Source organism: Microtus oregoni, unplaced genomic scaffold (assembly GCF_018167655.1).
Source record: "Microtus oregoni isolate MIOR12 unplaced genomic scaffold, Mior012 000037F_ref0000500, whole genome shotgun sequence".
Taxonomy (NCBI): domain Eukaryota; kingdom Metazoa; phylum Chordata; class Mammalia; order Rodentia; family Cricetidae; genus Microtus; species Microtus oregoni.
The window spans coordinates 25085005-25111781 of record NW_024543096.1 but is presented as its reverse complement, the minus strand read 5'-3'; the positions used below and the strand labels follow the sequence as shown (position 1 = coordinate 25111781).

The 26777-nt window shown below is 45.7% G+C and overlaps 1 protein-coding gene across 4 annotated transcripts in view; it reads right to left on the bottom strand.

Moving 5' to 3' along the window:
- Nucleotides 1–26777, bottom strand: part of Map3k20 (mitogen-activated protein kinase kinase kinase 20) — a 155682-nt gene that overhangs the window by 119683 nt on the left and 9222 nt on the right. For 3 of the 4 annotated variants that reach the window (XM_041631454.1, XM_041631456.1, XM_041631457.1), the window contains exon 2: nucleotides 24030–24220. In XM_041631454.1, the coding sequence (XP_041487388.1) occupies nucleotides 24030–24188 (159 nt within the window). In that variant the 5' untranslated portion in view covers nucleotides 24189–24220. Of the gene's footprint in view, nucleotides 1–24029; nucleotides 24221–26212; nucleotides 26219–26777 lie in introns of those variants that run through there. The other variant, XM_041631455.1, reaches the window with a different exon arrangement.

The window sequence follows — 26777 nt, the reverse complement described above, 5'->3', positions numbered from 1 at the left end:
TGTTCTGTCTACCAGCTTTGGACCAATGTCACCAGCACCCTAGCAGGGAGCTTGGGAACCGCCCCCAGCCCATGGGATGCTAACTAACTCCTCTATGGTCCATTCATAGCTACAGCCTCTTTAAGAGTCTCAGCCACAGCCTGGGCCTGGGCCTTCCCCCACATCTGCTCATCTTTGAAGATGCTTCATCAATGCTAGAGCTTATACCTGCTCTCTATATCTGTGACCCCTGTATTCCTGAGTCTGCTATATCCCATTTGGTAGCCACCTTTACCAGCTGATAATTCTCTATACCAATTATCCTGGCTGAACCTGAGCAATGTAGGATTCGTCTTCTGATATTCCCAGAGATATTCTCAAGAAGAGAACTTTGGGGTTAGTTTGGCTGTGACCTTTGACTGGAATGTGGTACCCATTCCCTGCCAATGGGAAATGGAAGACTTCAAAGTAGACTCAAATTCAGCCAGTTACCTCCTGTGGTGAGCTTCGATGAAGTACTGGAGCCACCAAAGCTTCTGTCCTGGACTCTTAGAATACGCGACATGGGTTTGTAAGAATCCTTTTGGATGCAAAGAAGCAGTTACTCAAGGAAAACAACTGTGGGGCCGGGAGATGGCCCAGTTGTTAGCGCGCTTGTCACTCTGCCGAGGACCTGAGTTTGATTCCCAGTACTCAGGCTGCTCACAACTGCCTCTAACTCCAGTTCCAAGGGATCTGATATTCGTGTGACCTCCACAGGCACTAGACACATATGTGGTGTACATATACACAAGCAGGCAAGACCACTTCTACAAAAAAAAAATCTTTAAGAAAAATTCTTTTAAAAAGAAAACAACCATTAACCCCCATGCCAAGTGATGATCCAAAACCTGCCTGACGGCTTCTGCCTCGGCTTTCATTTTTCATAGTCATGGGGCTCAACTTGCCAGAAACCAAAAATAAAAAGTGTTCTGCATGGCTAAATTACAAATCTGTTGAATTCTTAATTCCAACGAGTGTCTCCTGTGAGAGTTAGTACACTAACTCTGGGAAAGAAGGGCACTAGAAGCCAGAAGAGGGGCATCTGGTTTGTTTCATGATGGAACCAGCAAGTCCAGCCCCCAAAGAAACTCTGTGGGTACCTAGACCATGGAAACAGTTTACTCTTGTACCTCTCAAAAAAACTAGTCATCCTTTGTTGGGAAATTTTTGCTGCATAGCCTCCCCTGGAGTAGATACCACTTAGTAGGGAGGGAGGTGCCTGTCCCTTTAGGGTTTGTCATAACCAGTTACTGTTTTCAATCTCAACATGATCTAGGGGCATATAGCGTCAACCGAGAAGAAAGTACACACACACACACACACACACACACACACACAATCAAATAAACACACAAAAAAGCGAAATCCCTGGAAATGTGTTTAGGAAATCTCAGTGCTGTTAGAAGGAGAACAGGAAATATACACAGATGAAGCTGCTTTCGTGACTGAAAATGTGAAATGTCTTAGCTCTGGAAGCTTGGAAGCATCTCTAACAGTTTATATGGCTAGCTGACTGAAACTTGAACTCGATGTCATAGGATTGAGATGCCAGACCTCCATTGGAGAAAGGCCAAAGGCATACGGATATATGGCTGTTGATGAGATGAACCATGTATGACTACATATGTACCGGCCTGGGATGGTTCGTTTCCATAGTTAACGTGACATAATCTAGAATCATATGGGGAGAGAGTCTTAGTGACTCTGCATCAGGCTGGCCTGTGGGAACATCTGCAGCAAGGGGGCGGGGTGCGCTGGTCTTGATTAGATTGGGAATATCCACCCACTGTGGGTGTCACCATTCCCTAAGCAGAAGATTGTGAACTGTGGAAGGAAGCGAGCTGAGCACAAGCGCGCATGCATTCCTGGCTCTACATCTTACTACGGGCATGCTATGACCAACTCCCTCAAACTCCCGACACCTGACACCGTGACCTTTATGATGGACCATAACCTAGAGCTGTGAGGTAACATTTTCCTCTAAGTTGATTTGTCAGGGTATATTATGACAGCAACAGGAAATGAAACTAAGTTATACCTCAACCACTATCTCAAAACTACACTCCTGAGAAGGACCGGAGACACTCCCCTGCATTGAGACCCTAAAAAATGCATACATCAGAGGGTCACCGCATCTCTCAAAGTTCATGACATTTGATTTTGTAGACCAGATGTGACCAAAGGATATGCCAGCAAACACTTCAGAGATTCTTTAGGCATGATTGCATCTATCAGAACAGCAGAGGCTAGGTACCGAAGACAGTTGATACACTTAGCATCAAAGGCAGCAAGGATGTACTAACCAAATGCTCAAGCCCACAGGAATATCCACTGGGAACTAATTTATCCTGTTTCCCAGGAATAAAATCAGTGTGGAACATATTAGAAGGTTGCCTTATCGACACATTAGAAAACAAACAAAAAGGGTTGAAGAGCTGGCTCGGTGGTTAAGAAGAGCCCTGACTGTTCTTACAGAGGACCCAGGTTCAATTCCCAATATCCACATGATAGCTCACCACTGTCTGTAACTCCAGCTCCAGGGGATCTGACACCTTCACACAGACATGCATGCAGACAAAACACCAATGAATGTAAAATATAAATAAATAAATCATTAAGAAAGAAAATAAGCAAAAAACTGTTATATTTGACAGCCATTAAGTCACCTCAGTGGAGAATGACAGCATAATGCCCAGTTTCTAGGCACTGGCCAATTGAAAGGCCCAGGACCCTCTGATGGAAAGGAATGTTAGGTGAGGTCACCCAGGGTACAGCACAAACCCTCCAGGCCATCACCAAACAAACCTGTTGCCATTGGTTAGACAGAGAGAGCAAGAAGGCGGACTACTCAGAACTTCAAGGATTACGAACCAACAGCCTTGGATCAGCTCGAAGTCCCCCACATACCCACCACAGTTAGCGGAAGAATCAAACGTGAGCTCAAATTTGAAGCGGTCCTGTGTGATATGCTGGTACTAACTGGTTGAGAACACTTTATCTTGAGCGTTCAATCCCAGTTAGGGATGACCCCACGGAATAGCACTTCAGGAAGGTCCTCCCAGAGAGCAGGACTTTGACAATTTATTTGGTGACTCACTTGGTCTGGAATGTGAAATGACCCAAACTCTGACTTTCTGCTAACTCGCAGCCGGCCGAGCGCTTACAGTTTGGCTGGGTGACAGGCACTCTGATGGGTAAGGATCAGACGGTGAGGGTCAAAGAACCTGGGAAGATGTATGTATAGAGACCTTCCACCCCAGGGAGACCGTGTCCCACATGAAGGCTCAGAGAGCATCCATGGCAGGGGAGGGTTCAGGCATCCAGTGAGAGTAGATGACAAGCTCTGCAGGTGTCGCCCAGCCTCTTTCCCAGCGGTCCCATGCTCCATGGGCCTGAAAACAGACTGGCCGTGATAGCAAGGCTGGGGACCACAGACGGGGTTACTAAATGCAACTTTCCCGTCATGGGGCTGAACCGTCTGCTAGTCCTGGTGAATACATCTATCAAGTCTGCTAATGGACTTTGAGCCCAACCGTCACCATTCCCCAGAGGACATGTAAAGGGCACTGGGCACGGGGGAGGAATTTATCTTCACTGACACAAACACAGCTCCTTGACAGGATTGTGCTGCCGACATTCTTCGTCCCCTGCCTTGCGGAATGCCTCATCCACCGTCTTAGTATTCCACGGCCGGCCGGCTGCAGATGGAAACCACTCACAGCACAGGAAGTGAGGCAATCGTCTCATAGCAGTGGGATTAACTGAGCCAAACTCGCCATGCACCACACAGCCCTCCCCTCAAGCAGCAAAGTGGAGCGGCTGGCTCATTGCAGACTCCGTTACAGGGCCGGGCCAGCTGAGGAGCAACAGCTGCGGGCGATTCTGGCTCGTCTACAGGAAGAACTAGATATGCTTTGCCTCAACCTAGACACAAGGGTTTGGACTGAAGGGGAGGGTGGTTCCTATCTCTGTGATGCTCAATGACCCACTCATTTTGGGGAAGCGAGAACTTCACTTGTGCAAAGGACAGCTGATCTCCACAGGCGAAGGCGTAGACCTGTGTCACTGGTGTGTGGCAGTCCAAATGCACGCACAGGGTGTGTGCAGAAGCAAAAGGCACGGCATTGCACGCAGCACCTTTTGCTCTGACTCATAATATCTCTATAGATAATTTTTCTCTGCCAGATGGCACCATGTCGGCCCGTGTCAATAAATGGTGCTGAAGACGCCACGAGGCACAGGCAAAGGAAGAATATTTCTCGGGTGGTGGTTTTCCCTCCAGTGGCCTGCAACAGGTGCAAGAGCAGTGGTTACACACCCTTCGGTGAGTCTTATCAGCGCCTTGTGAAAAGATTCTCCAAGGCTGGCTCCAGCTCCATCCCTCCAAGCAGGCAGCCTCCCACGTGGCAACAACAGCCTAGGAATTCAAAGGGATACCACAGCAAAGCCTCCCGCCACCCAGGGGGCTACACCACATCATCCTCCCAGATGAAACCCAGATTCCAGGATTGGGGCCGGGGCTTCCCCCACTGTACGTACAGGTATCACTGTGCTGCCTCTGATTTTCCTAGGTGGTGAATATAGTGCTGTGTCTTTCTCCATACAGTCTTTCCTAAAATTATTTATTGTTTTATGTATACGAGTGCTCTTTCTGCAAGTATGCCTGTACGCCAGAAGAGGGCATCAGATCTCATTACAGATGGTTGTGAGCCGCTGTGTGGTGGCTGGGAATTGAACTCAGGACCTCTGGAAGAGCAGCCAGTGCTCTTCACCACTGAGCCATCTCTCCAGGCCATTGCACAGTCTTTTAGTGGTTAACTATCTTGTGGTCTCCTGACTGGACCCTAATTGATGTAATCTACCATTTCTGTACTGAAGGGTCTATTATGTCATAGCATATTCCTTGGACAGAATATACAATTGAGGCAGCATACACCCAACATTTAAGTACAGCTACTCCTAGGACTATTAGTTTTATAGTATTTGAAGGAAAAAACAGGAAAGGATGTACTTCCTTGGATGAAAGATGAGAGAAAGCAAGTTCAAGTGATGTAAATACAAAAATGATGGTGAGTGATCATAATTACCACTAACGTCTGGGCTGAGCCGGGCCATTAAGAGTTCTGTCACCATCAAGGAATCTCTGTCAATTACCTTCTGCAGCCCATGCGTTCCCTGACACTGTAAAGTCATTGTATTCAGAACCTGCCCCTCTACACACGTGCTTGTGGCTCCCTGGGGTTCAAGTCCTCTGCAGCCAACATGTAAAAGATTTCCATTTTTGCCACCTGTTGGTTTTTTCCAATCGGATTCTCTATGACAAAGTTGGAACAGAAAACTAGACAGTAGGAAAGCACCTCAAAATATTAAGCTGGCCCGTGAGAGCCCGTGGCTAGTTCTCACTCCCATGGCTAAATCCGTTAATGTTACTAAATTCAGCTCTCGTTCTAAAAGCACATGATTCTGATCTCCTTAAAAACAACAGCCGAAGCCGGGTGGTGGTGGCGCACGCCTTTAATCCCAGCACTCGGGAGGCAGAGGCAGGCGGATCTCTGGGAGTTTGAGGCCAGCCTGGTCTACAAGAGCTAGTTCCGGGACAGGCACCAAAGCTACAGAGAAACCCTGTCTCGAAAAACCAAAAAAACAGCCGAGGATGAGGAGTTCAAAACCATCTGCGACTCAAATTGTGAACTGACTGCTACATGAGACCCTGCCTCAAACTGTGATGAAATATAATCAATCTTAAGACCTACTAAATAGTCAAGTTCTCTGCCTCTGAATGGGCAGACGCAGCAGCTGGCTGCAGATCACGTGCATTAGGGCTCAGAATCTCCTGATTATCACTATATACAGACCAGAAAAACCTCTTGGGGTAGGTCTTCAGCCACAACAAAGATTTAGACGCTAGAGTCTGGTCATGTCTCTCCATTTACCACATATACAGACATCCACCACCCCGGCTCTCCCTCCACAGTGTGAAGAACGACAGGTACATCACCCTGAGGCAGGGGAGGTCTTTATAGAACTTGATGTCTTCACATAACCTAGGAAGGAGGAGCATTGCCACTATGAGGTGCCAGAAATGAGTCGCAAACATGGTTTAAATCTGCCTCATTCAGACACGCTCTCTGGGTAGAGCATCCCACCCAACAATGTGTTGTGGAAACCTGGAAATTATTAGCCAATTCTCATCATGCAATTAAGGGTGAACGTCACCATACTTTATTATGAAGAACATAAATGAGGAAGTTTTAAAGTTTATTAGAAAGGAACTCCTGACATAACTTGTTTGGTTGTATAATGATATGTTATTTGTGTTTTAATAAATAAGGCTTGCCTGAAGACCAGTGGGCAAAGCAGCCACACTAGTCAGCCACACAGGCCAGGGAGTGGTGGCACACCACAGACGGGTCTCTGTGAGTTCAAGGCCACCCTGGGCTACACAAGATTGAATCTATCTAAAAGAGAAACAGAGCTCACACAAAGGTGATCCCAGCGCTTGGGATCCCATGTCTTTAATCTCTGCACTAGGGAGGTGGAGACAGGAGCGATATGGCTGGGCGAAGAGAAGAATATAAGGAGAAGAGATAGGAACTCACTGGAGTGCGGAGTTTAAGGAGTCATGGAGACAGGTCTCGCCCCTTTGGTCTGAAGATTTGGTAGAGATAAAAGGTCTCTCTAGTGTCTGGCTGCTTTGCTTTTCTGATCTTTAGGTTGAACCCCAATATCTGTCTCTGGGATTTTATTATTCGTGCTACATGGTTGTGTTTTTGTTTTGTTTTGTTGTTTTGGCTGAGCTGTGGAACACAGGGCCTTGCATGTGCTCTCTTTTGACATTATTTTTAAAGTTTATTTTATTATTACTATTATTATTTTATTTATTTTTATTTTATCTATTATCTATCTATCTATCTATCTATCCATCATTTATCTATCTACCTAGTATTTTGAGACATGGTTTCTCTGTGTATCACTGACTGTCCTGGAACTCACTCTGTAGAACTGGCTGGTCTCAAACTCAGAGATCCACCTTCATTTGCCTCCCGAGTGCTGGGATTAAAGGCGTGCGCCACCACCACGCGGCTTAAGCTTATTTTTCTTTTAATTACATTCATTTACTTGTGTGGGAGTGGATGGATGGATGGATGTGCACTGTGTGGGTGTACATGGGGCACAGCACACACGTAGAGGTCAAAGAACAACTTAGGGGAATTGGTCCTCTCCTTTCAGGGTGGGGGTTCTGGGACTGAACTGAGGCTGTCAGGCTGGGTGGAAGCACCTTTAGCCAGTGAGCCACTTCACCAATTCCATTCTTAAATTCAACTGAAACAGTTCTCAATCTTTCAGATATATTTCATGGATAAATTTTAAAGGAACTAATCCTTTTCTTGATTTCACTGTCTGCATTACTAAGTACTAATGAAAATACGTCCTATTAAGTGACCTATAATCACAGACTAGAGATGCTCTTTCTGAAGTCTCTTAGACCTGCTGCTGCCTCCAGACAGTCTTGCTGTCAGCAACAATCTCAGTAGAACCTCCAGGGGCTCAAGGTTTGGGACCCACTCTGCTTCCGTTTCAAGCAGGCCAGGAACCTGGAAGTTTTTTGCAAACTCATCTGATTTTTTGAAGATCACTGATGCATTTTAGAGAGGTGGAGGATAGATGTGCCTGCACAGCACTGGTTTCCACCCGACTTAAACAATGGGCCAGCACATATGCTGTGCACAGCGGTGGTGCCCTGTGCGCTTTCCCATAATTCCTATCACTTCTCATTGTGCAACGCTTGGCTGGTTTTATCCTTTTACACTGCCGTGTGGAGACACTGGAGTTTATAGGCCTGATTAAGATCGAAATTCCAGTTCTTGGACTTCTCGGTGTTGCAATGTTTGTCCAATGGGGAATCTATTTTTTTTTTTTTAACGAAGATGAAAGTTACTAAAATTGAACTTGTGAACAGACATGCTAATACTTGTTTTCCTTTCGGGAAAGAGGAGAACACGGAGCTAGGAGATACACCTGAAGTTACTGTGCTTGCCCTTAGGTGAAGAAGACAAGGAGCAGTATGTGAGCCCAGACACAAATGCATGATGGGAAACAACCAGGTGTGGAGGCGAGGACATCCAGAAGGGAGGGCAAACCTGGGACTCATGGCTGGAGGCCCTGACGAGGATGAAGCCTAGCTGCTGGGAGGGTGGGTAGATAGATAAGTGCAGCGTGGGTTCTCATAGAGTGGTAACAGCCATTCCAGCGAGTGGCTGAAAGGCAAGAGGAGCTGCAGGGGACGGTGGTAGAAAAAAACAAACAAACATTTAAAGGGATTAATTTTTTTGTTAGTTAACCACCTAACTCAGCCAGCCATGACACCGTTCCTTTTTATTGAGAGGTATATTAAAGTCAACTTTGGCGAGACTGAAGAAATGCTGATCAAAATTCTACTTAGAAGGTCTAAGTTCAAGTCATCTCTTGGACCTCACAGTGACAGAGCCAATCTGTTCCCAGAGCAGTTCTTAAATGTTCTCACTACAAATAAGTACATGAGGAAACACCTCCGCTAAATAGCTGGATTTAGCTCTATATAATGTACATATTTCAAAAGGGAGAGAATTATACTTTAATTATCAATTAAAAACATAATAAAAATGATTTTGCTTCTGCTTAAAAATGGAAAGCATAGTAATTTTACCTATATCCTACTTTCTACCCAATTGAATTCTTAGCTAAGAGGAAGGAGGACGCTCCCACATTCCCCTGAAAAGACAGCCCATCCTCAAGGGATTTCCTAACCTGCTAGAGTAAAAGAAGCATCTGCTGAATCAAGTGTGGACCAAAGCTACAAGGTAGATTTAATAATAATAAAAAAAAAAATCTCAAAGCCTGATTCCCGGAAAGTGTATTATAGGAAGATCTGCTAGGGAGCTGAAGGACCTGCATGGGTGGGCTCTGCAGGAAAAGGGGAGCTGGGGAAGGGAAGGCTTGTTGTGCCCAGATACAACCCCCAGCCTCTCTACACTCTTTTGTTTTGTTTTTCGAGTCAAGGTTTCTCTGTGTAGCCCTGATTGTCCTGGAATTTGCTTTGCAGACCAGGCTGGCCCTGAACTCACACCTGCCGGGATTAAAGATGTGCACAGCCACCTCCCAGCTCCTCTGTACACTCTTGAGGCCTGCGGAGTCAGACTCCACGTTTCTGCTTCTTCCCTAAACTCTGAACAGGGAGATGATGGAGACTCTCTCCTCCTCTGTAGACCAGGCTTAAAGAAGCAGTTGTGTGCGCTTTTCTCTTTGTATTGGATTCTTCAAAAGGAAGATTTCTTCCTACTTACCTTGACAAGTGGCTGTGGGGAAACATTCCGAGCTTTTTATAGGTTTGCTAAAATAAACACAGGGTGTGTGTGTGTGAGGGGGAGTGCCATAATAAAGAAAAAAAAAACCAATCGAAGTACTATCCAAGTACTGCTTACACATTCTTTCTGTTTCACCTACAGAGCAAATACAGAAGCAGATGGAGCAATCCATAAACAAAGGCAAAACTCTGAAGCCTTGCTTGCTCGTGAGAGCACTGGCTGTTCTAGCTGTGCTCCTCGAGGATTCTAAAAGAAGAGAAGCACCCAGCATCCAGGCAGAATGCTAGAGACACATTTAAAAAAATCCTCAGGGGAAGTAGAAAAAGACAAGATCTCCTGAGTCAATTAGTAACATGGGCACCTTGGGGAAGGGCTGAAGGGGGGAGGCTAGAGGCAGGGAGGGGAACAGAGAAAAATATAGAGCTCAATAAAAATCAATAAAAAAAAATCCTCAGGATTTCCCTGGCAATCAACTAAGACCTATAGACACTTACGTGGAACTTGTGTTAACTTTCTACCATACCATGCAGGCCTTCATGATGGCAAAGAGACAGGAGGCTGGGGGTGGGGGTGGGGGGATCAGAACTCTGCCATCACTGACATCCAGGAGAGCTGAAGCAGGGAACACCCCAAGCGAGTAGTCTACTTTGAAGGCATTCCCTACCCTATGAGTGAGAACTAAACGGGGATGAACTTCCCATCCGCACAGAACAGTAGAATTAATATAATTTCCTTTAGTGCTTTCTACCCCACCAGATGGCATGCATTGGGTTTCTTTCTTTTCTTTTTTCCTGTGTGTTTATAAAAGAACATGCAGGGCTAGGGAGAAGGCTTCATGATGAAGCATGAGTTTGGATCCACAGCTCACACATGAAAAGCCAAGAGTGGAGGCTTCTCCCAGTGGGTTGACAAAGATGGGAGAATCCAGGGGCTCACTGATCACACAGTTTAGCCAATGAGTTCCAGGTTCGGTGAGAAACCCTGCCTTAAAAAAATCAAAGTAGCTGGGCAGTGGTGGCGCACGCCTTTAATCCCAGCACTTAGGAGGCAGAGGCAGGCGGATCTCTGTGAGTTCAAGGCCAGCCCGGTCTACAAGAGCTAGTTCCAGGACAGGCTCCAAAGCTACAGAGAAACCCTGTCTCGAAACAAACAAACAAAAACAACAACAACAAAAAAAAATTAGAAAGTGATTGAGAAACACACCCAGCGCTTGCCTCCCGCCCACATCTGCCTCCTGTCCACACACCACCTCCACGTACTTGCACACACAGAACACATACACTTGAAAAGGATATCCGTACCATTTCCAATTCGCACCGATCAACAATTTTACTCTGCAAATGTACAAGCACTTCTCCTTTTCTCCCTGACAACAACAAATTCCTACAGGTGACGATGACAGTCAAGCGGCACTTCTTCCTGACTTGTCAGTCTCTCAAGCTTCCTTCAAGAAGGTCAGGCCATCACGGATCTAGCGTGCGCGTGTGCTGTTACCCTCACCAGCCCTCAGGGTCCTCACTCTTGGGCATTGCCAGCCAGCCCACATGTTCTATTACACAGATGTGTGACTGATTCTCAAGTAGAAGGAGACGCAATTTCCAGCGGACATGGGGCATGTAGAGTTAAGGATGCTTAAAATAATCCAGTTTATAATACAAAATGCAGAAAGTAAAAGACAAAAATATCGTTTGCTGGTTAAAACGCATCCTTGAGATTATGGAGTTTTAGACTTTGGGAATACCACAGGACGACGTGATGTAAACAGCTTGCAACAGGAAAGATCCGCAGTAATGTGTGCTAACAAGCCACAGAGAACACTGGGTGTGTTCAGACGCCAGGCTGCTGACGAGAACAGCACTAACAGTTGTCCCATACAGGAGCACTGACCAGGTGCCAGGAACTACGTGCATGGACCCACACGGACTACTTCAACTGATCCCCACAGCATCTTTAGGAAGCCAACCCCATTATTATCTGCATTTTATAGCAGAGAAAACTAAGGCTTGCCTAACTTGTCTAGATGCCAAACAAGCTGGGGAACTGGGATTTGAATCTCCACGGACTGGATGAAGCCAAAGCCTGAGCTTTTAAACACCACATTACACAGTGTCTCAGGAATCCAACAAAAGATGGAAGATATCTCTCAGAATATATACTTCATTTTAAAATATGCAAGTGGAAATCAATCTGCAGTTTTCATAAATACGTGTCAGCTATCTTTGCCAGTGGAGTAACTTCTCATTGTGAATATACAGACAAGGTTTGGTTGGGTTCACATTTCCTAGTTTCTCAATCACTACCTTGCTCTTAGTGATTGCTGAGTCACTAAGAACCCAGATCACACAAACCCTAGCATTTGGAGTTAGGGAAATCTTGTCTTTGGAGAGATTTTTTTTTTTTCAGTGCATGCACTTGTAACAGGTTTCTCAAGTCCAGTTCCAGAGGCCAGAGAGCCCTAACACTACTCTGCCCTAAGCTGACCCCACACCGTCCACTCTCATGGCTCCAGGGCCAATCTCACTGTGCCTGTTTCTCCACGCTTGCATAACCACCACAAAAGTGGCTGGGCAGCCCTGGCGCTCTGCCCATTAATCCTTCTGTGGCCACACGTTTTTCCAGCTGCTCCCAATCCCCCACCTTTCCATTCTCCCTCCCCGGCAAGCTCGGACTCTATCATCAACTACATGTCCACAGTCCAAACACCTGAACCTCTTTTCTCAAATTTCCTCCTCTCCTCAGAGAGAAGTTGGCCCCCAGGGCAGGCCTCTCACTGGTTGCTGCTCTAACTCTTGGCATGTGTTCCACTGGGCCAGGCTCAGCAATACCACTTCAACTGTGCTCCTCACCTCTCCCTAAACGCTGAGCCTTCTGCCATCAGACCGCATCGGTCACTAGGCTTCGTCGTACACCAGTTCTCAAGATTCCCGTCACTGGGAAGCTGGATGAATTTAGCCCCTAACTCACAGTCACATCTTCTCATCACTATTCCCAGTGGCACAGCGGCACAAGCCTATAATCCTGGCACTCAGGAGACTGAGACAGGAGGATGGCGACTTCAAGGTCAATCTGAAATACAGAGACAGTGCCTTAAAAAGCAAAAGGACCTTCAGGTGGTGGAGGCACGTGCCTTTAATCCCAGCACTCAGAGGTAGGTTACAGCTAGGACTACACAGAGAAACTCTGCCTCAGGAAAAAAAAAAATTTGCCCAGTAGCAGGTGTTAATAAAATGTTGTATCATATTAAAAATACATGTCCAATGATTAAAATGAGTGTGTATTTCTTAAAGTCAACTCTACATTCCAGTAACAGAAGCAATTCAGTTCCCACCAAAGGACGCACTGCCCTGCCAGAGAGATGACTCAGTGGGTAAGGGCCATGGCTGCCAAGCCTGACCATCTGAGTTCGGTTTCCAGAACCTGTGGGTAGAAGGAAAGCATCAAAGCCCCAAAGTTGTCCTCTGACCTCTGCCCTGTACACACGCATATAGAAAAGAAATAACTGCACGAATGTTAATGTCGTGAGTTAAACAGATTTTGTGCACTAACGGCTGAACCCGGTCCCTCTCACGGAGCATGGGAGTGTTAGTCTCCTCCCTCTTTGACGGAGGCAGCGCCAATGTCACCACATGCTTCCCCTCTTTTCGGGGGAGCTTATCTAAAGCAGCTAATTTTATCAAGCACCGTTTTCCTAAAGGACTGTACCAAGGAAAGAAATCATTTTTATTTCAAGCCATTAAGATCCTGTTGGGTTCATGTCACTGGGACACTATCGTGATCCCCAGATCATGAATCAATGAACGTGTGAGGTTAATGGGGGCTAACAAAGAACATGCTGGGGGAGTCTTTTTGCAAATACAGACAAAATCCAAACAGATAAAGTACCATGGCCATGAAAATCATTCTTCCCGGCAATAGAACAGCCTTTCATTCAAAGACAAAGTAATTTACTAAGAGCTAAGAAAGAAAAAAAAAATAAAAAAAAATCAACCAGACGTGGGGAGGGCAAGGCCATGAGGAGAGACAGAACAAGCCGGGTCCCTTGCTATATAGATGTAGAACTAGCGCAATGCTCTATAAATTGAGACTATTGCATGTGTGACTTCACTCAGTCATGCACACACCAACTGCTGTCTCGCAGTGTGCAAGGCACTCTGTGTAGTCCAGAAGACAGTAATGAAGAAGACACAGCTCCTGCCCTCAGGAAACTCACATCTGAAAGAAGTCTATGTGGTCCCAAAGGCATGGACCAGTGCCAGCCCAGGAAGTGCCGTGAGGAAGAACTTTCTGGGAACTAAAATACTCTAAGAGCATGCATCTCACACCACATACAGCATTGACGGCCATGCTAAAAAACCAACTGGATGTCCTGCTGAGGAGTGGGAGTCAGGCGTCGGTAGAAAACCCTTGGCCGTGCGGTACTGATGCTTGAGAACCACAATGAGAGTAACTTCTCGTCTACACCAAGGAGAATTTATAGGCACCTTTCACAGCCAAGTGGGAAGATTCTAGTTTTGGAGACTAAAAAACAATCCTATGTATTTCTAAATTTTATATATACATACATATATATATATATGTACATACATATATATACACACACACACATATATATATGTATATATATATATATATCTACAGAGAGAGAGAGAGAGAGAGAGAGAGAGAGAGAGAGGGCGCACTTGTGCCATGGTGTGCATGTGGAGGTCAGCTTGGGCACATCTGTTCTCTTTCGCATGTGGGTCTGAGGCAGGCCGGGTTTGGTAGCAGGTGTCTTTCCCCTCTGAGCCATCTTGCTGGCTGATCACCCCTATTGTGACATGCTCAGTGAGAGCTTTCTGAAACCTTTTCAGATGTTTAGAGGCATTTTTTCTCTCTTCTGGAATGTTTCAAGTGTCTAGCTATTCTTCATTCCACTTAGGCTTTCTCAGACACTGGGGTCCTGGGATATGCCGTTTTTCTTCTGTAGCAAGGGCCTGACTTTATGTAAAATCAGTTAGTCTGGACATAACATTTTTACTGGGAGACATTAATCGGTTTGATTTCGCCACACTGTTTAGAGCGTGGCTGAAGAATAAACATTAACTAACTGAAATGTTTATTGCTCAATATACCAAGATCAATAATACCTTAATGAGAAGCTGATATGACAGCTGTAACAGTGCTCCCTCTGTGACCAATGAAAGCAGTCTCCACACACAGCAAATATGGAATCTTAGCAGAAGGATAGATTTTTTTTTTAAGCTTTTAAAAGAATAAGTAGCAAAAAAAAAAAAAAGAAAGGGCTTTTGCTAGCAAATAAAACGTTTCTTGGTCCTCTCGATGAGGTCAGAAGCAGCACACAGTGGTGCTGTCTTCATGCATTCACAGAATATGGTGGGTCCTTTGTAAGTCTTCTTGGCCCTGGGGAAGGCTGCCTTACTGACTGCTCCCGTAAGTTTCACCTTATCTTCAGACATAATTGAGAATGTGTGGTCACTCATTTAACTCATATATTTGTTCAACATGGGGACAATTTTCCCTATCTCTTTTATTGCAGGTCACATTGGAGTGGCTTTGATTATAAGCTCCTGGTAACAGAACTGCCTCACAGAAGAAGGCTGAGTGAGAGATGCAGTTTGGCTTGCACTTCTGGAAGATGCCCATATCAATTATCAACAAAACTATTATTATTATTATCTTGGCTCTTTTCAAGACAGGGTTTCTCTGTGTAACAGCCCTAGCTGTCCTGGTACTAGCTCTGTAGACCAAGCTGGCCTCAAACTCACAGATATCCGCCTGCTTCTGCCTCCCAAGTGTTGGGATTAAAAGCGAGCACCACCACTGCCCGGCCACAATTCATTATTTTACTATGCTTAATTTTTAATTCAAAGCATGATTTTTACATGAAGAATGTAGTTAAGACAGAACACTATAAAGTGCATGAAAGTCCTTAAAGAGAAATGGCAGGTCAGTCTTAAAGGAATGAAAATCAAGAGGTTTTATAGATTCAAACATCAGGTCCCCTAAAGCGAAGTCATACCCAAGAGCCCAGTAAGTACATAGCTGAATGCAAGCCTGCTATTGTATTTACAGGGATCCGGTAAAGACAGATGTGTTCTACAGTGGTTACAGCTGAAAGCATGTAATAAAGAACATGCATGTACATCAATATAAGACACCTCTTTAAGATGAGCAACATGAGAGGGGAGTCCTCTGTTACACAACAACAATACCAAACACCAGGACAGATATTTCAGAGTTTACCATGAGCAATGCACAGGGCCCAGCACCATGAGACTTAGCAAAGAAAACCCACACGAAGGATGCTACGTGCGTCAGCTAGGAGTCAAATAGAGATCAGAATCCTGTAAGGCGACTATGAAAAGACCGAGAGCAAGAATTGTGGCAATGTGCTTGGCACACTGGTGTATGGCCAAGACGGAGACAGCACCAGCTAAAGAGACAGACTTGGCCTTCTGAGACTGTGCCACTAGGATCCTGAGCATGCTGTCTGTCTTGTTTCTTGTTCTATGGCTGTGACAAAACCCTTAGACAAGCAACTCAAGGGAGAAAGGCCCTATTTAGCTCACAGCTCCAGGTCACAGTTCACCACGGCAGAGGAATCACAGTGGCAGGAGCTTCAGACATTATGTCCACAGTCAGACGAGAATTATAAATGTGTAATTCTACCCGCTGAGGTCCAATATGCTGAGGAAATGGTGCCGCCCACAGTGGGCAGGATGAAGATCACCTCCACAGTTGGGTCCAACAGTCCGTCTCCCAGGAGATTCTAACTTCCGCCACGTCGACACTAAGTATCACACCACCCATGGGCTTGCCCACACATAGTTACCTGGGTCTTGCCAAGGCTCTCTTCCTGTTGGCTGTAAATGGAGTACCAGCTTCCTGCCCAACATAGACCCTAGGTATGAATTTGTTAAAAGCTTCCAAAAAGATGATCCCCGCCTGCTGGTCTCACTTTGGAGGGCAGCTGAAGAGAAACGGACGGCTGACGGTTTCCCAAACCGATCCTCGCGTTGAGTGCTCTTCCACACAGTTGACATCCATTGTCTCATTTAATCCTTCCGGACGGCCCCGAAACGCGGGCACTATAATCAGCCCCACTTTTCAGCTGAGCAGCCACAACCAGAGCACACGGAAAGTTAAGTGACCACTTCTGACAGGAATGTTACCATCACGGGCCAGCTCTAATCCTATGTCAAATTAGAGGTTTGGATGTTAAATGGTATAAATTCAGAAGAAAGAGAAAATTATCATGGGGCTGAGAATGTTCATGAAAAAAAGAGGAAATTGAACCTGAAAACTTAGTAGGACCTGCCCGGGTGGAGAAGACAATGATATTACAGGTAAAGGAAAGAATGCGGCCAGGGTTGCGGAAGTGAAAGCCTACAGAAGGATGATTGACAGGCTGGGAGTGCAGGTCCGCAGGTGACAAGCCCAACAGAGGAGTCAGGGGAGCACTGGGGGTGAGGAGCTGAGGAGTCAGGGGAGCACCGGGGGCGAGGAGCTGAGGAGTCAGGGGAGCACCAGGAGCGATGAGCTAAGGAGTCAGGGGAGCATCAGGGATGAGGAGCTGAGGAGTCAGGGGAGCACCAGGGATGAGGAACTGGGGAGTCAGGGGAGCACCAACGATGAGGAGCAGGGGAGTATCAGGGATGAGGAGCTGGGCAGAGGTGTGGCCCTGAGGGCTTTGTTTTGTCCATGTTTGTAAGTCAGCCAGCCAGTGGTCCTCTATGCTCCCTGAGACTGGCCAGCAGGACCTGGGAACAGATGCTCCTCTGCACAGGGAGAGCTGAAGGGTAGCCCCAAATCAAAGGCCTGCTAATACCGAGTGACGAATTCTCAACACAAGATCGCCACAGAAACCATGCCAGAACTTTATGCCAGGGATATGCGGCACCGACATTTTATCCCCGGGCCCATCAACATGCCTAACTATTGAAAGGACTTACAAAGGGTGTGAGTTCTTCTTTGTCATGTTCGGGGACAGAGAAAATATTAAAACCAGAGAACTCATTAATAAAAATGCTCCAGAAATGCACAGACAGGAAGGAAGGGTCCCCTTGGGCTAATGAGCAATAATATTTAACTGGTTTTTCCCCAGCGGAAATAGCACCACACTGATCCACTCGGCATAACAAGGCTTTCGTTTTTAATCTGAGTTCTAGTGGTCCCCATATTCGACTTTCTAACTCATACAGAGAACCTCTCTCTACACACAAGTTACAAATAGCTCCCATCATTATGACCAGTTAACTCTCAGTTGTCCTCTACTTACAAATATGTACAGTACTAACCGGTTTTAAAATCCGAGCTTACTTGGCTCTCAATATTACTAAAACTTGGTAGGAGTGAGTTTTTTCCCTAAAGGGAGGGCGTGGCATAAACCAAGGCCAGAGAAGAAAAGGCGTTCTTCTCTTTTCCTTCTTGAGGAGTCTGCCTTCTTTCAGTTTGGGGGAGAATGTTTTCTTCATTCCTAATATGAAGTGGTGTGTCAACATCGTTAAGTATCAACAGATTTCAATGTAACATAAAAGCAGTAATGGTTAGTGCCATCTTGATTGGCTTGAGGCATGCCTTGGGAATTAGCAAAGAACAAAGCTATGAAAAGAAGAAAAGAAAGAACAAAGCTTTGGGGGCATTTCATTTCCAGAGGTTAGCTTGGAAGAAAGCACTACCCTGCATGTGGGCAGTACCATCCTATTGAAATTGAAATAGAAATGTATACCCTGGCAATGCTGACACAAGCATGGGCAGCCCGTATATGATGGTCTGTTGAACCCGTATTTTGGGTTTCATGGTCTAAGCTAATGAGGACGACTGACCAGGTCTCTCCCTCAAGAGGACACCAGACCTCATTACAGATGGTTGTGAGTCACCATGTGGTTGCCGGGAATTGAACTCAGGACCTTTGAAAGAGCAGCCAGTGCTCTTAACTGCCGAGTACCATCCTATGAGCTGGGCTAAAACAGGGAAAAGGAAAGCTAGCTAACAGGTATACTCTCAATCAACATCACCCTCTCCCTTCCTCCCTTCTTTTCCTCCTTCCTTTCTCTCCCTCCCTCCACTCTCCTCAATCCCTTCATTCCTTCACTGTGAGCTGCCCTGTCCCACCAGGCATTCCCTGCCATGGAAAAGTATGGACCCAAGCCACAAGCACGGTCCCCCCCAGAGCACGGTCCCCCAGAGCACAGTCCTCCCAGAGCTTCTGGCCTTAAACTGTGAGCTGAGGCCAGGTTATTGGGAGTGGCAGCAAACAGCTAACACAAAGGCCTACAGGTTGCCATCTGCACCAGATAGGGACAAAGTCATGTGTAGACACACCTGTGCCGAAACATCATGGATTCTAAGCTGCCATGTTTAATCCCTTTTAAAGGTTCACAATGTGAGACTGGCGACCTCTTCCTTGCATGGGGACGGTTCTCTGGGCCTGTGGTGGCAAATAAGACAGGCGATCACAATGACTTTCTCTGGCACTTCCGCTCCTTGCTGAACTACAGCCTGAGCAGCTCAGCTTCACCCAAGACAACCAGCAGGTACCGGGAAGACATGCTAATGACGTCTCTCCTTACTTCCGGTGCATATTCTAAAGATGGCATGTTTTCCTGTCATAAACATCTTTCAGACAGAAAGGAAACTGCGCACTGTAAGAATATCCCTAACAAACGTAGACAGCTGGGTCCTGAGCTCTGGGGGCTGCTATGTATGGGGCAGGAATGTGAAATGAAATATCCCACATCTCAGAGAACGTGAGCCTGGACAATGAGTGTCGTGTGGAGCTCCGTCCACCCACCATTCCCAAGGCGCTGCTACAGACTGTCAAAACCGCACTTTTTAAAATGCATTTTTCCCAGTTAGAAACGCAAATCTATGTCCCGGTCAATCCACATCTCTAAAAACCTCATGACACACAGGAAAATCAAACCGCAGCTACGCCTGAGCTGGACCAGTAATAAACACGACGACGTATTTAAGGGATGCTGGCTGCCGGGGTGAAATGCATCAGACAGAGGGATGAGTAAGAGGGTAGAGAGTTGGCCATACAGGTGATGAAATATTTGTGTTAATTATATATTCTATACATTGTGTATAGGGATGGTCACTGTGATAGTCACTTTATGTTTGAAATTTTTCATAATAAAATATTGAAGGAAAACATGAAATCATAGAAAACCACAGACATTCAAGGAAAATAAAAGCGGCCCACAGACACCGAGTATATGCCCGTTTTATAAACTGTCTTCCCCACCTCACCCCCAATATACTCAGCATTTTCCGAATGGCATATGATGTCACCGTACAGGCAGCACTGTGTAGCCTCCAAGTCTTCGCCATCACCCACCTGACACGAATCCCTATTCTCCGCATCCCTGACGGACTTAGAATAAAGTCCCGGAAGTACAATTTCTGACTCGGGAGGGAACCATTTTGAGGCCTGCTTTCGCGTGCTCCCTTTTTCTAAGCCCTCCTCTGGAATAGCAAGCACATCACAGAACCTGTCGACCCAGGGGCCTCTGAGCCTTAAACACTCTCATAAATAAAACCTCTCACTCTCATTTCTACTAAGAAACAAAGGCTCTTTTTCAAAAAAATATCTAAAATAGGTACCGCTAGTACTTCCCAGTTTGTTTCCTAAATCCAAGTCGGGGTGCTGACTCAGGACTTCGCCCCAGCAGTGGGACAGGAGCTAAGTGAGAATGGGGTACCTTTCTGTGTCAGTAAGTAAAGAGAGGGCCAAAAATCAACAGGGCATGTCAAAAGACACAGAAGCCAGCCTGAAGAAGCCCTTACATGCTGGGTTTAATTTAAATACAAAAGTGCATAACTGTAATGGATTGTAATTGGAGTGTAAAATTGTCTATAAACAAATAAACCAAGTGGCCAATATGTAAAGGGAGGACAGAAGGAGGAGCAGGGAAGAAAGGCTCTTGCTCTCGGCACAATGCACTAACACGGTAATGTTCTACCTAAGACAGAATCATCAAGGGATGCAAGGCTGAAGAACATTTACATAGCCTCAAAGTAGCTCCCAATAGCTAATCACAAAAGAGAAATAGGTATTTTCACTGCAGAGGAACTGAGTGAACTCATAACTACGAGCTCAAAAGTAGCATCAGAAAAACTAAGCCAAGCAATACCCATGAAACTGCACCAAGGACCACCAAGGACACACAACCCCTATGACATTCCCACCACAGCCACATAAGCCAAACGAAGGGGAAATCGTTAAGTCCAAAACAAGGGTAGTCTGCGAAACAAGTGTTCTCTGCTTTGCAAAACTGCCCAAGTCTTAAAAGGCAAAGAAAGGCAGGGAAACTGTTCCCAAATAAAACAGACTAAACAGACACATCAGCTAGATGCCATCTGTCGTCCTGGAGTGCATCCTGGCTTGGAAAAAGTTCCCATAAAAGTCTCTTGGGACAAAAGGCAAAATCTGAAGGCAGACTATCCAATAAAGTAATATGATCATTCAATTTCCTGGATTTTTAGGAGATGCTGAAATACTTTGAATAAACACATATCGCATCTGTAACTTATTCTCATAGCCAGCAAAAATAAAATAATTATAACTGCATATAAGTCAATAGCATAAATAAAGAGAAAAGGCAGATGTTGCAAAATGTTGTTAAGTGGTAGGCTTTAAGTGGTATTATAGAGGTCATGGCAGTCTTGCAATTTTTCTTAGTGTTTGCTTTAAATGGTTTCTAAAGACATTTTAAGTACATGTAAATTTTGCTATTTTCAGCAGAAAGGTAACATGTACTTTTTTTTTTTTTTTTTGGTTTTTCGAGACAGGGTTTCTCTGTGGCTTTGGAGCCTGTCCTGGAACTAGCTCTGTAGACCAGGCTGGCCTCGAACTCACAGAGATCCGCCTGCCTCTGCCTCCCGAGTGCTGGGATTAAAGGCTTGCGCCACCATTGCCCGGCTTACTTTCTAAAAGAGAGGGAAGTACCGTACCTAACTACACTAGAGGTCACAAATGAAGGAAAAGCCAATAGTCACACAAGCCGAATTTAAGAATTTGGCCTGCAGCCGGGCGGTGGTGGCGCACGCCTTTAATCCCAGCACTCGGGGGGCAGAGACAGGCGGATCTCTGTGAGTTCGAGGCCAGCCTGGTCTACAAAGGGAGTTCCAGGACAGGCTCCAAAGCTACAGAGAAACCCTGTCTCAAAAAACCAAAAAATAAAAAAGAATTTGGCCTGGGCTGGACAGATGGCTCAGTGGTAAAGAGCACTGGCTGCTCTTCCAAAGGACCCAGGTTCTACAGCACCTACATGGCAGCAAAAGTTAAAAAAAAAAAAAACCCAATACACATAAAATAAGTAAATAAATAATTGTCCAGGTGGTGGCGGCACACATATTTAATCCCAGCACTTGGGAGCCAGAGGCAGGTGGATCTCTGTGAGTTTAAGGCCAGCATGGTAAGCAAAGCGAGTTCCAGGACAGCCAGAGCTGTTACACAGAGAAACTTGAAAAAAACATTGTCATGTATCATGTACATTCTTCACATTTGACTACGTTCATAGAACACACATTTGTCAAATGTCAGGTAATTCTCAGAGTCCTGTGAAGTGAGTTACAGGAGCTGTATTAAGCGGTCTGTTCCTTCTACAACTCATTGGAAAAGTAACGACCCAGGAGTGGATTGAGAGTACAGACATGGTGTCGGGGGAGGGAGGGAAGCTGGAGCTCATCACCTTTATCACTTAAAAAGCGCTTAGCCAGTAGCCACCACACGTCTTGTGAAATACGAGTCCATGGGGACGCACGCTTCCCCTCCAGTAGCTGCGGGTGCCCCAGCAGACTTCCACGTAGAACTCCTTCCTGTGAGTTTAGCTGTGCGGGGTGCCTTGTCGGGAGCCAAATAATGACCATCTCTGACGACTACAGGCCCCTAAGCGGAACTGGAGTTTCTGCTTTTCCCCCTCACACGTTCATGAGTTATGCTCTTGCCATAGCAAAGCAGGATTTGGCAGCGTCCTACGCTCGCTTTCGTTCTGCGCTTTCCTGTGTCGTTTCCTTGGCCTCTCACACTGTAAAAACGGGACGATGTATGTATACAGGCAAGAGAGGTAGGAAGAGAATGGGCTACAACCTCCTTTCAAAACCCGCATCCTGCCTCATCCAATAACCATACAAGAAGTTCGTTGTATCCAAGTCCCAACCTACCACGTAAACATCCTTATGTAAATGGATAGGACTGGCCTCTTTTGTGTTCTTACCTGGTCAGAGTGAAATCCTAACGGACAGGAAGCCTGGCCTCCTGAAATCCACCTGCTCCTACTGGAGTGACTATTACACTTCTCAATGCTCCGCTTCCCAATCTATAAAATGGGGACAATAAGGCAAACGTACCAGCTCCAAGAGTCCAGTACCAGAAACGGTTCTAATGCAAGAACTGATCTTTACTTAGCACCGCTCTACTTCATGTGAAACCTACAGACAGTCCCAGCCACCTCAGTGTTACTGTCCCGGCTTCAGCACTGAGCACGCGAGTGGACTGAGGAGCTCCAGCCACAGCTGGGGGAACCTGCGACGCTAACACTGGACGGACATCGCGAATCAGTCATGATGGTTCACTGGTGGCAGTCAACGACAACACTAAGATACTCACTGGGGGAGAACGCATATTTATGGAAAAGCTTGCTTGAAAAGAACAATACTTAGCAAAAACTGTACATTAAAAAAATGGCCAAAATAAGCACCAAAGGGTAAATATTAGAAGCTACCAGCATGGCAACGACAGACAATGGTAATACACTGTGTATCTCAAAAAGCCAGAGGGAAGACATTTGGATGTTTACACTGAAGAAGAGATGTTACACAAGGCAATGGATACAATGACTTCAACATACAACGCATGCACATGTTGAAACCTCATAACATGGCAGGCTCATAAATTTTTTTTGTGTGTTTGTAGGATCAGTTAAAAGGATCAGTTAAATTTTTAAAAAGAACTTGAAAGAGAAAGCTACCATGCTTAACACCCATGGGTCACTTACACAAGTTATTTAATTCCTGTGGTACCAAACACATCCACGCCACATCCCTATGAAAGATGAAGACCCCAAGAGTTCAGGGCTCACCCACATCGAACACAAGTTCCAGACTCTAAAAGACAAGACCTTATTCTAATTTTACAAAGAAAGGCAACTCTGCCAAGTGCCTAATTCTTTACTTCGCAAAGACTCACCACTGTGAGCCAGTAGAAGTGAAACCTAAGAAGCCAGTATTGATTAATTCAGTAGAAAAATAATACTCTTATTTTTTTTTAAGACAACAACTAGGGACCACCCCCAACGCGAGGGGTAAAAATAGTAACCAATGTAAATGTTACCTGTTACTCTGTGCTGCCCCCTCTTGGCTGCCCCGGAGAAGTGAACCGCTCAAACGTGCCTGTTTCTGTAGGCCAGCCAACACAGAGAGCACGGGGCTCTTTTATACCATGGAATGAAATCCTCTAGCTTCAGATGACCCCTAGTAGAACTCAACCCTAAAGCACACACTACAATATTTTCTATTTATGAGGTTCCCAAAATGGAAATTGGGAAAGAGCCTCTTGGAGCGGTCCCAAAGGACCTGCCAGATCCCTTGCAGCTCCGTGACCCCTGGGGCCTATGACATCCAAGCTGCTGCGACGCCTCTGGTAGCAGAAGATCTTACCTCTTTCTCTATCTTGAGTAACTTCTTTACAGCCACCTCCTTGTCCTGTGATATCCATTTGGCTCGATAAACACTCCCAAAACTTCCTCCACCGCAGTTTTCGAAAAACTGCAAGTCGTCGAATTTAATTTGCACAAAGGAGGCGCCGAGAGACGACATCTCATAATGACAGTAGTAAGCGTCCTCACAGTCTGGAGAGAGAAAGGAGAGACACGCTGGATCACAAACAAGTCAGAGTCCTGCTGCCGATATTTATACCGAGTCCTGTGAAACTTCCAGAAAGAGCAGGATGACTTCAGAAAGAAAAGCGAGACGAACACATCGAAATGAAAGCGCTCACCCTGGCAGCCGGCGCAAAATTCAACAACGGCTTGTCCAGGCTTGGGACCGGCTCAGATTCCTCCGCCGCAAAACCTGTCACAGCGCTTCCTACACATCCCGAGGAGCTCTGCCTAAAGGCTTCTGTGTCACCAGGTCTCCTACCAGGAAGGCCTGACACACAGAAACCATGCTTTCTTTCAACAGTAAGCTAGCATAGCTCGTCTGGCATGTGCGGCATGCCGTCTCTCCGTGTTGCCCTTACTTCACGGGAAAAGTACCCAGCCTAAGCCGGTGCACATCCTAGCGCCAGCACAGCCAAAAACGCTGCAGAGTAAACAGGCATTCAGTGTTTAGACTCCAAACAAGATTTCACCGAAGAGTGAAAGAAAAGGTGGCCAAGTGCTGCCAAACGGGTCTCACTAGGCTGCACACCATAGCAGAACCTATTTTCTGAGACGTTGTCTCTGTTTACAATATATTAAGTTACCCAAAGAATACTGCCAAAGATGTTAAATATATATATATATATATATATATATATATATATATATATATATATATATATATATATATAATGCTTGTTTCCAGAGGAACCCATGACTCCTCCCGGAGACTACTTCAGTGAGATGCGCTGTGACTGAAGGGCTCTTACTCTTGCCCAGGTGTGTGTCCATTCCTAATCCTCTATGCCAAACCATAAATTAGCAGGAAAAGCAAAACCCTAGACACACAGATGATGGCATAAGCTTCTGAGCAGGCATAAAAAGCTGCAGGTGGTAGATGAAAGAATCTGCATGCGCGCCCTTCCTGGGACTGTAAACCAGAATATTATAATCATGGAGTGAAAGGTGGACCTATATTTGAGGACCCATAAAACAATTGGCTTATGCTCCCAACGGTCACCATCATGAACGACTTTTAACAAATGAAAAGAAAACAGCTATATAAGAACGTAAAGGCATCTATGATAAAATGCAATGTGCGGCCACTCTGCATGTATCTTCTATCTATAAACATTGAGACATACTGAAACATGACGCCTGCACCTTTCCTTCAGAGCATTCTGACACCATCCCCCAAAGCACACGAGGGAAGGGGAACACAGGCGTGTAAGAGGGAGAAAGAAACGTGACAGAATTAAGAGCAAATCAGAAGGCTGCACGGGCCTTTTACTACCCTGGCCATTTTCTATGAAGCCTGAATTTTTTTTTTTCCTTCCAAAATAAAAGGTAGAAGGAAGCAGTCTGCAGCACTAGAAAGCCAGTGTCTCCATGTACAATTCAGCGCTTTGCCAAGAGACGCACGCAGGCGGCTAAGAGAGTTCAGTGTGCAGCTGGCTTAGCCATCCCATTTTAGGAGCATCGGCTCACTGAAGAATGCTGATTCCTTATACCAAGTCCAAGTCTGCTCCACGTTAGGGAGAAGGCAAGAAAGAAAAATGAAGCGATTTGTTTATCCTCAATGTTTAGAGCCTTCCACTGTTTAGAAGACAGAGCGGCCACAAAAACAAAGGAGGGGGACGGCTGTGGGGATCGCAGGCGCAGTCTACTGACACATTTAATTTAGCGATATTTCATACAGACTCCCTACAATCCATAGTTAACTGCAGAAAAGAAGGTCTATAGAAAATGTAGGAGAATATGCCCGACCAACGCAGAGAGTGTGTGCAAAGCAAAAAGCTTTTATAATAAATGTCAAACGCTATGCTAGCTCTCCGCGGGGCAGCAGAGGATAGGTCTATGTTTTTATAATCAATTTATCAGGTATAGGAATTTAAATAGGCCTGCAAAGCTTATCAGATAATGCAAACCCACTGCCTCCCTGTCCCCCACTTAACTCTCACCGCTGAGAAAGCCACTCACGCCGGCTCCTTTGAGGATTTGCTCTTCTTTACCACATTTCTGGGGGACGTGATTAAACACCGTCGCTTCTTAACGTTTCCCATTTCAGATCTTGTTACAACAATTCCCTGCAAGGGATTCAGCTCTTACACATCATCCTCAGCCTCCACAGGCTCAGGCGCTAGGGTGTTCTAAACCCTCTGTTCACAACCCCAACATTTGGCTAAGTCAATATTCACAGTTTGTAGTAGTCTCGCAAAGTCAATATTGTTCCCAGCACCGTCATGCGGCGATTATATCTTACTTAGATAACTTTTGTTTCTTCTGGAGTTACTAGTTGCCCTGTGTTTTCTTCTATCGTTTGTTGAGCTTTTCATGCTACTGACAAACTTAGCCAACCCATCAAATTCTCCCAGGACTGCAAAACTCTCAATGAAGTAAAACAAAACAACAACGACAACAAAAAACAAACAACAAAAAACACCAAATCTCTGTTATCCTGGAGGAAGGGAGATGCTGGTTTTGATAGAGACATTCTTTCTTAACACCTCATCTTGATTCAGTCTGGCTGGAATGGCTGCTTCCC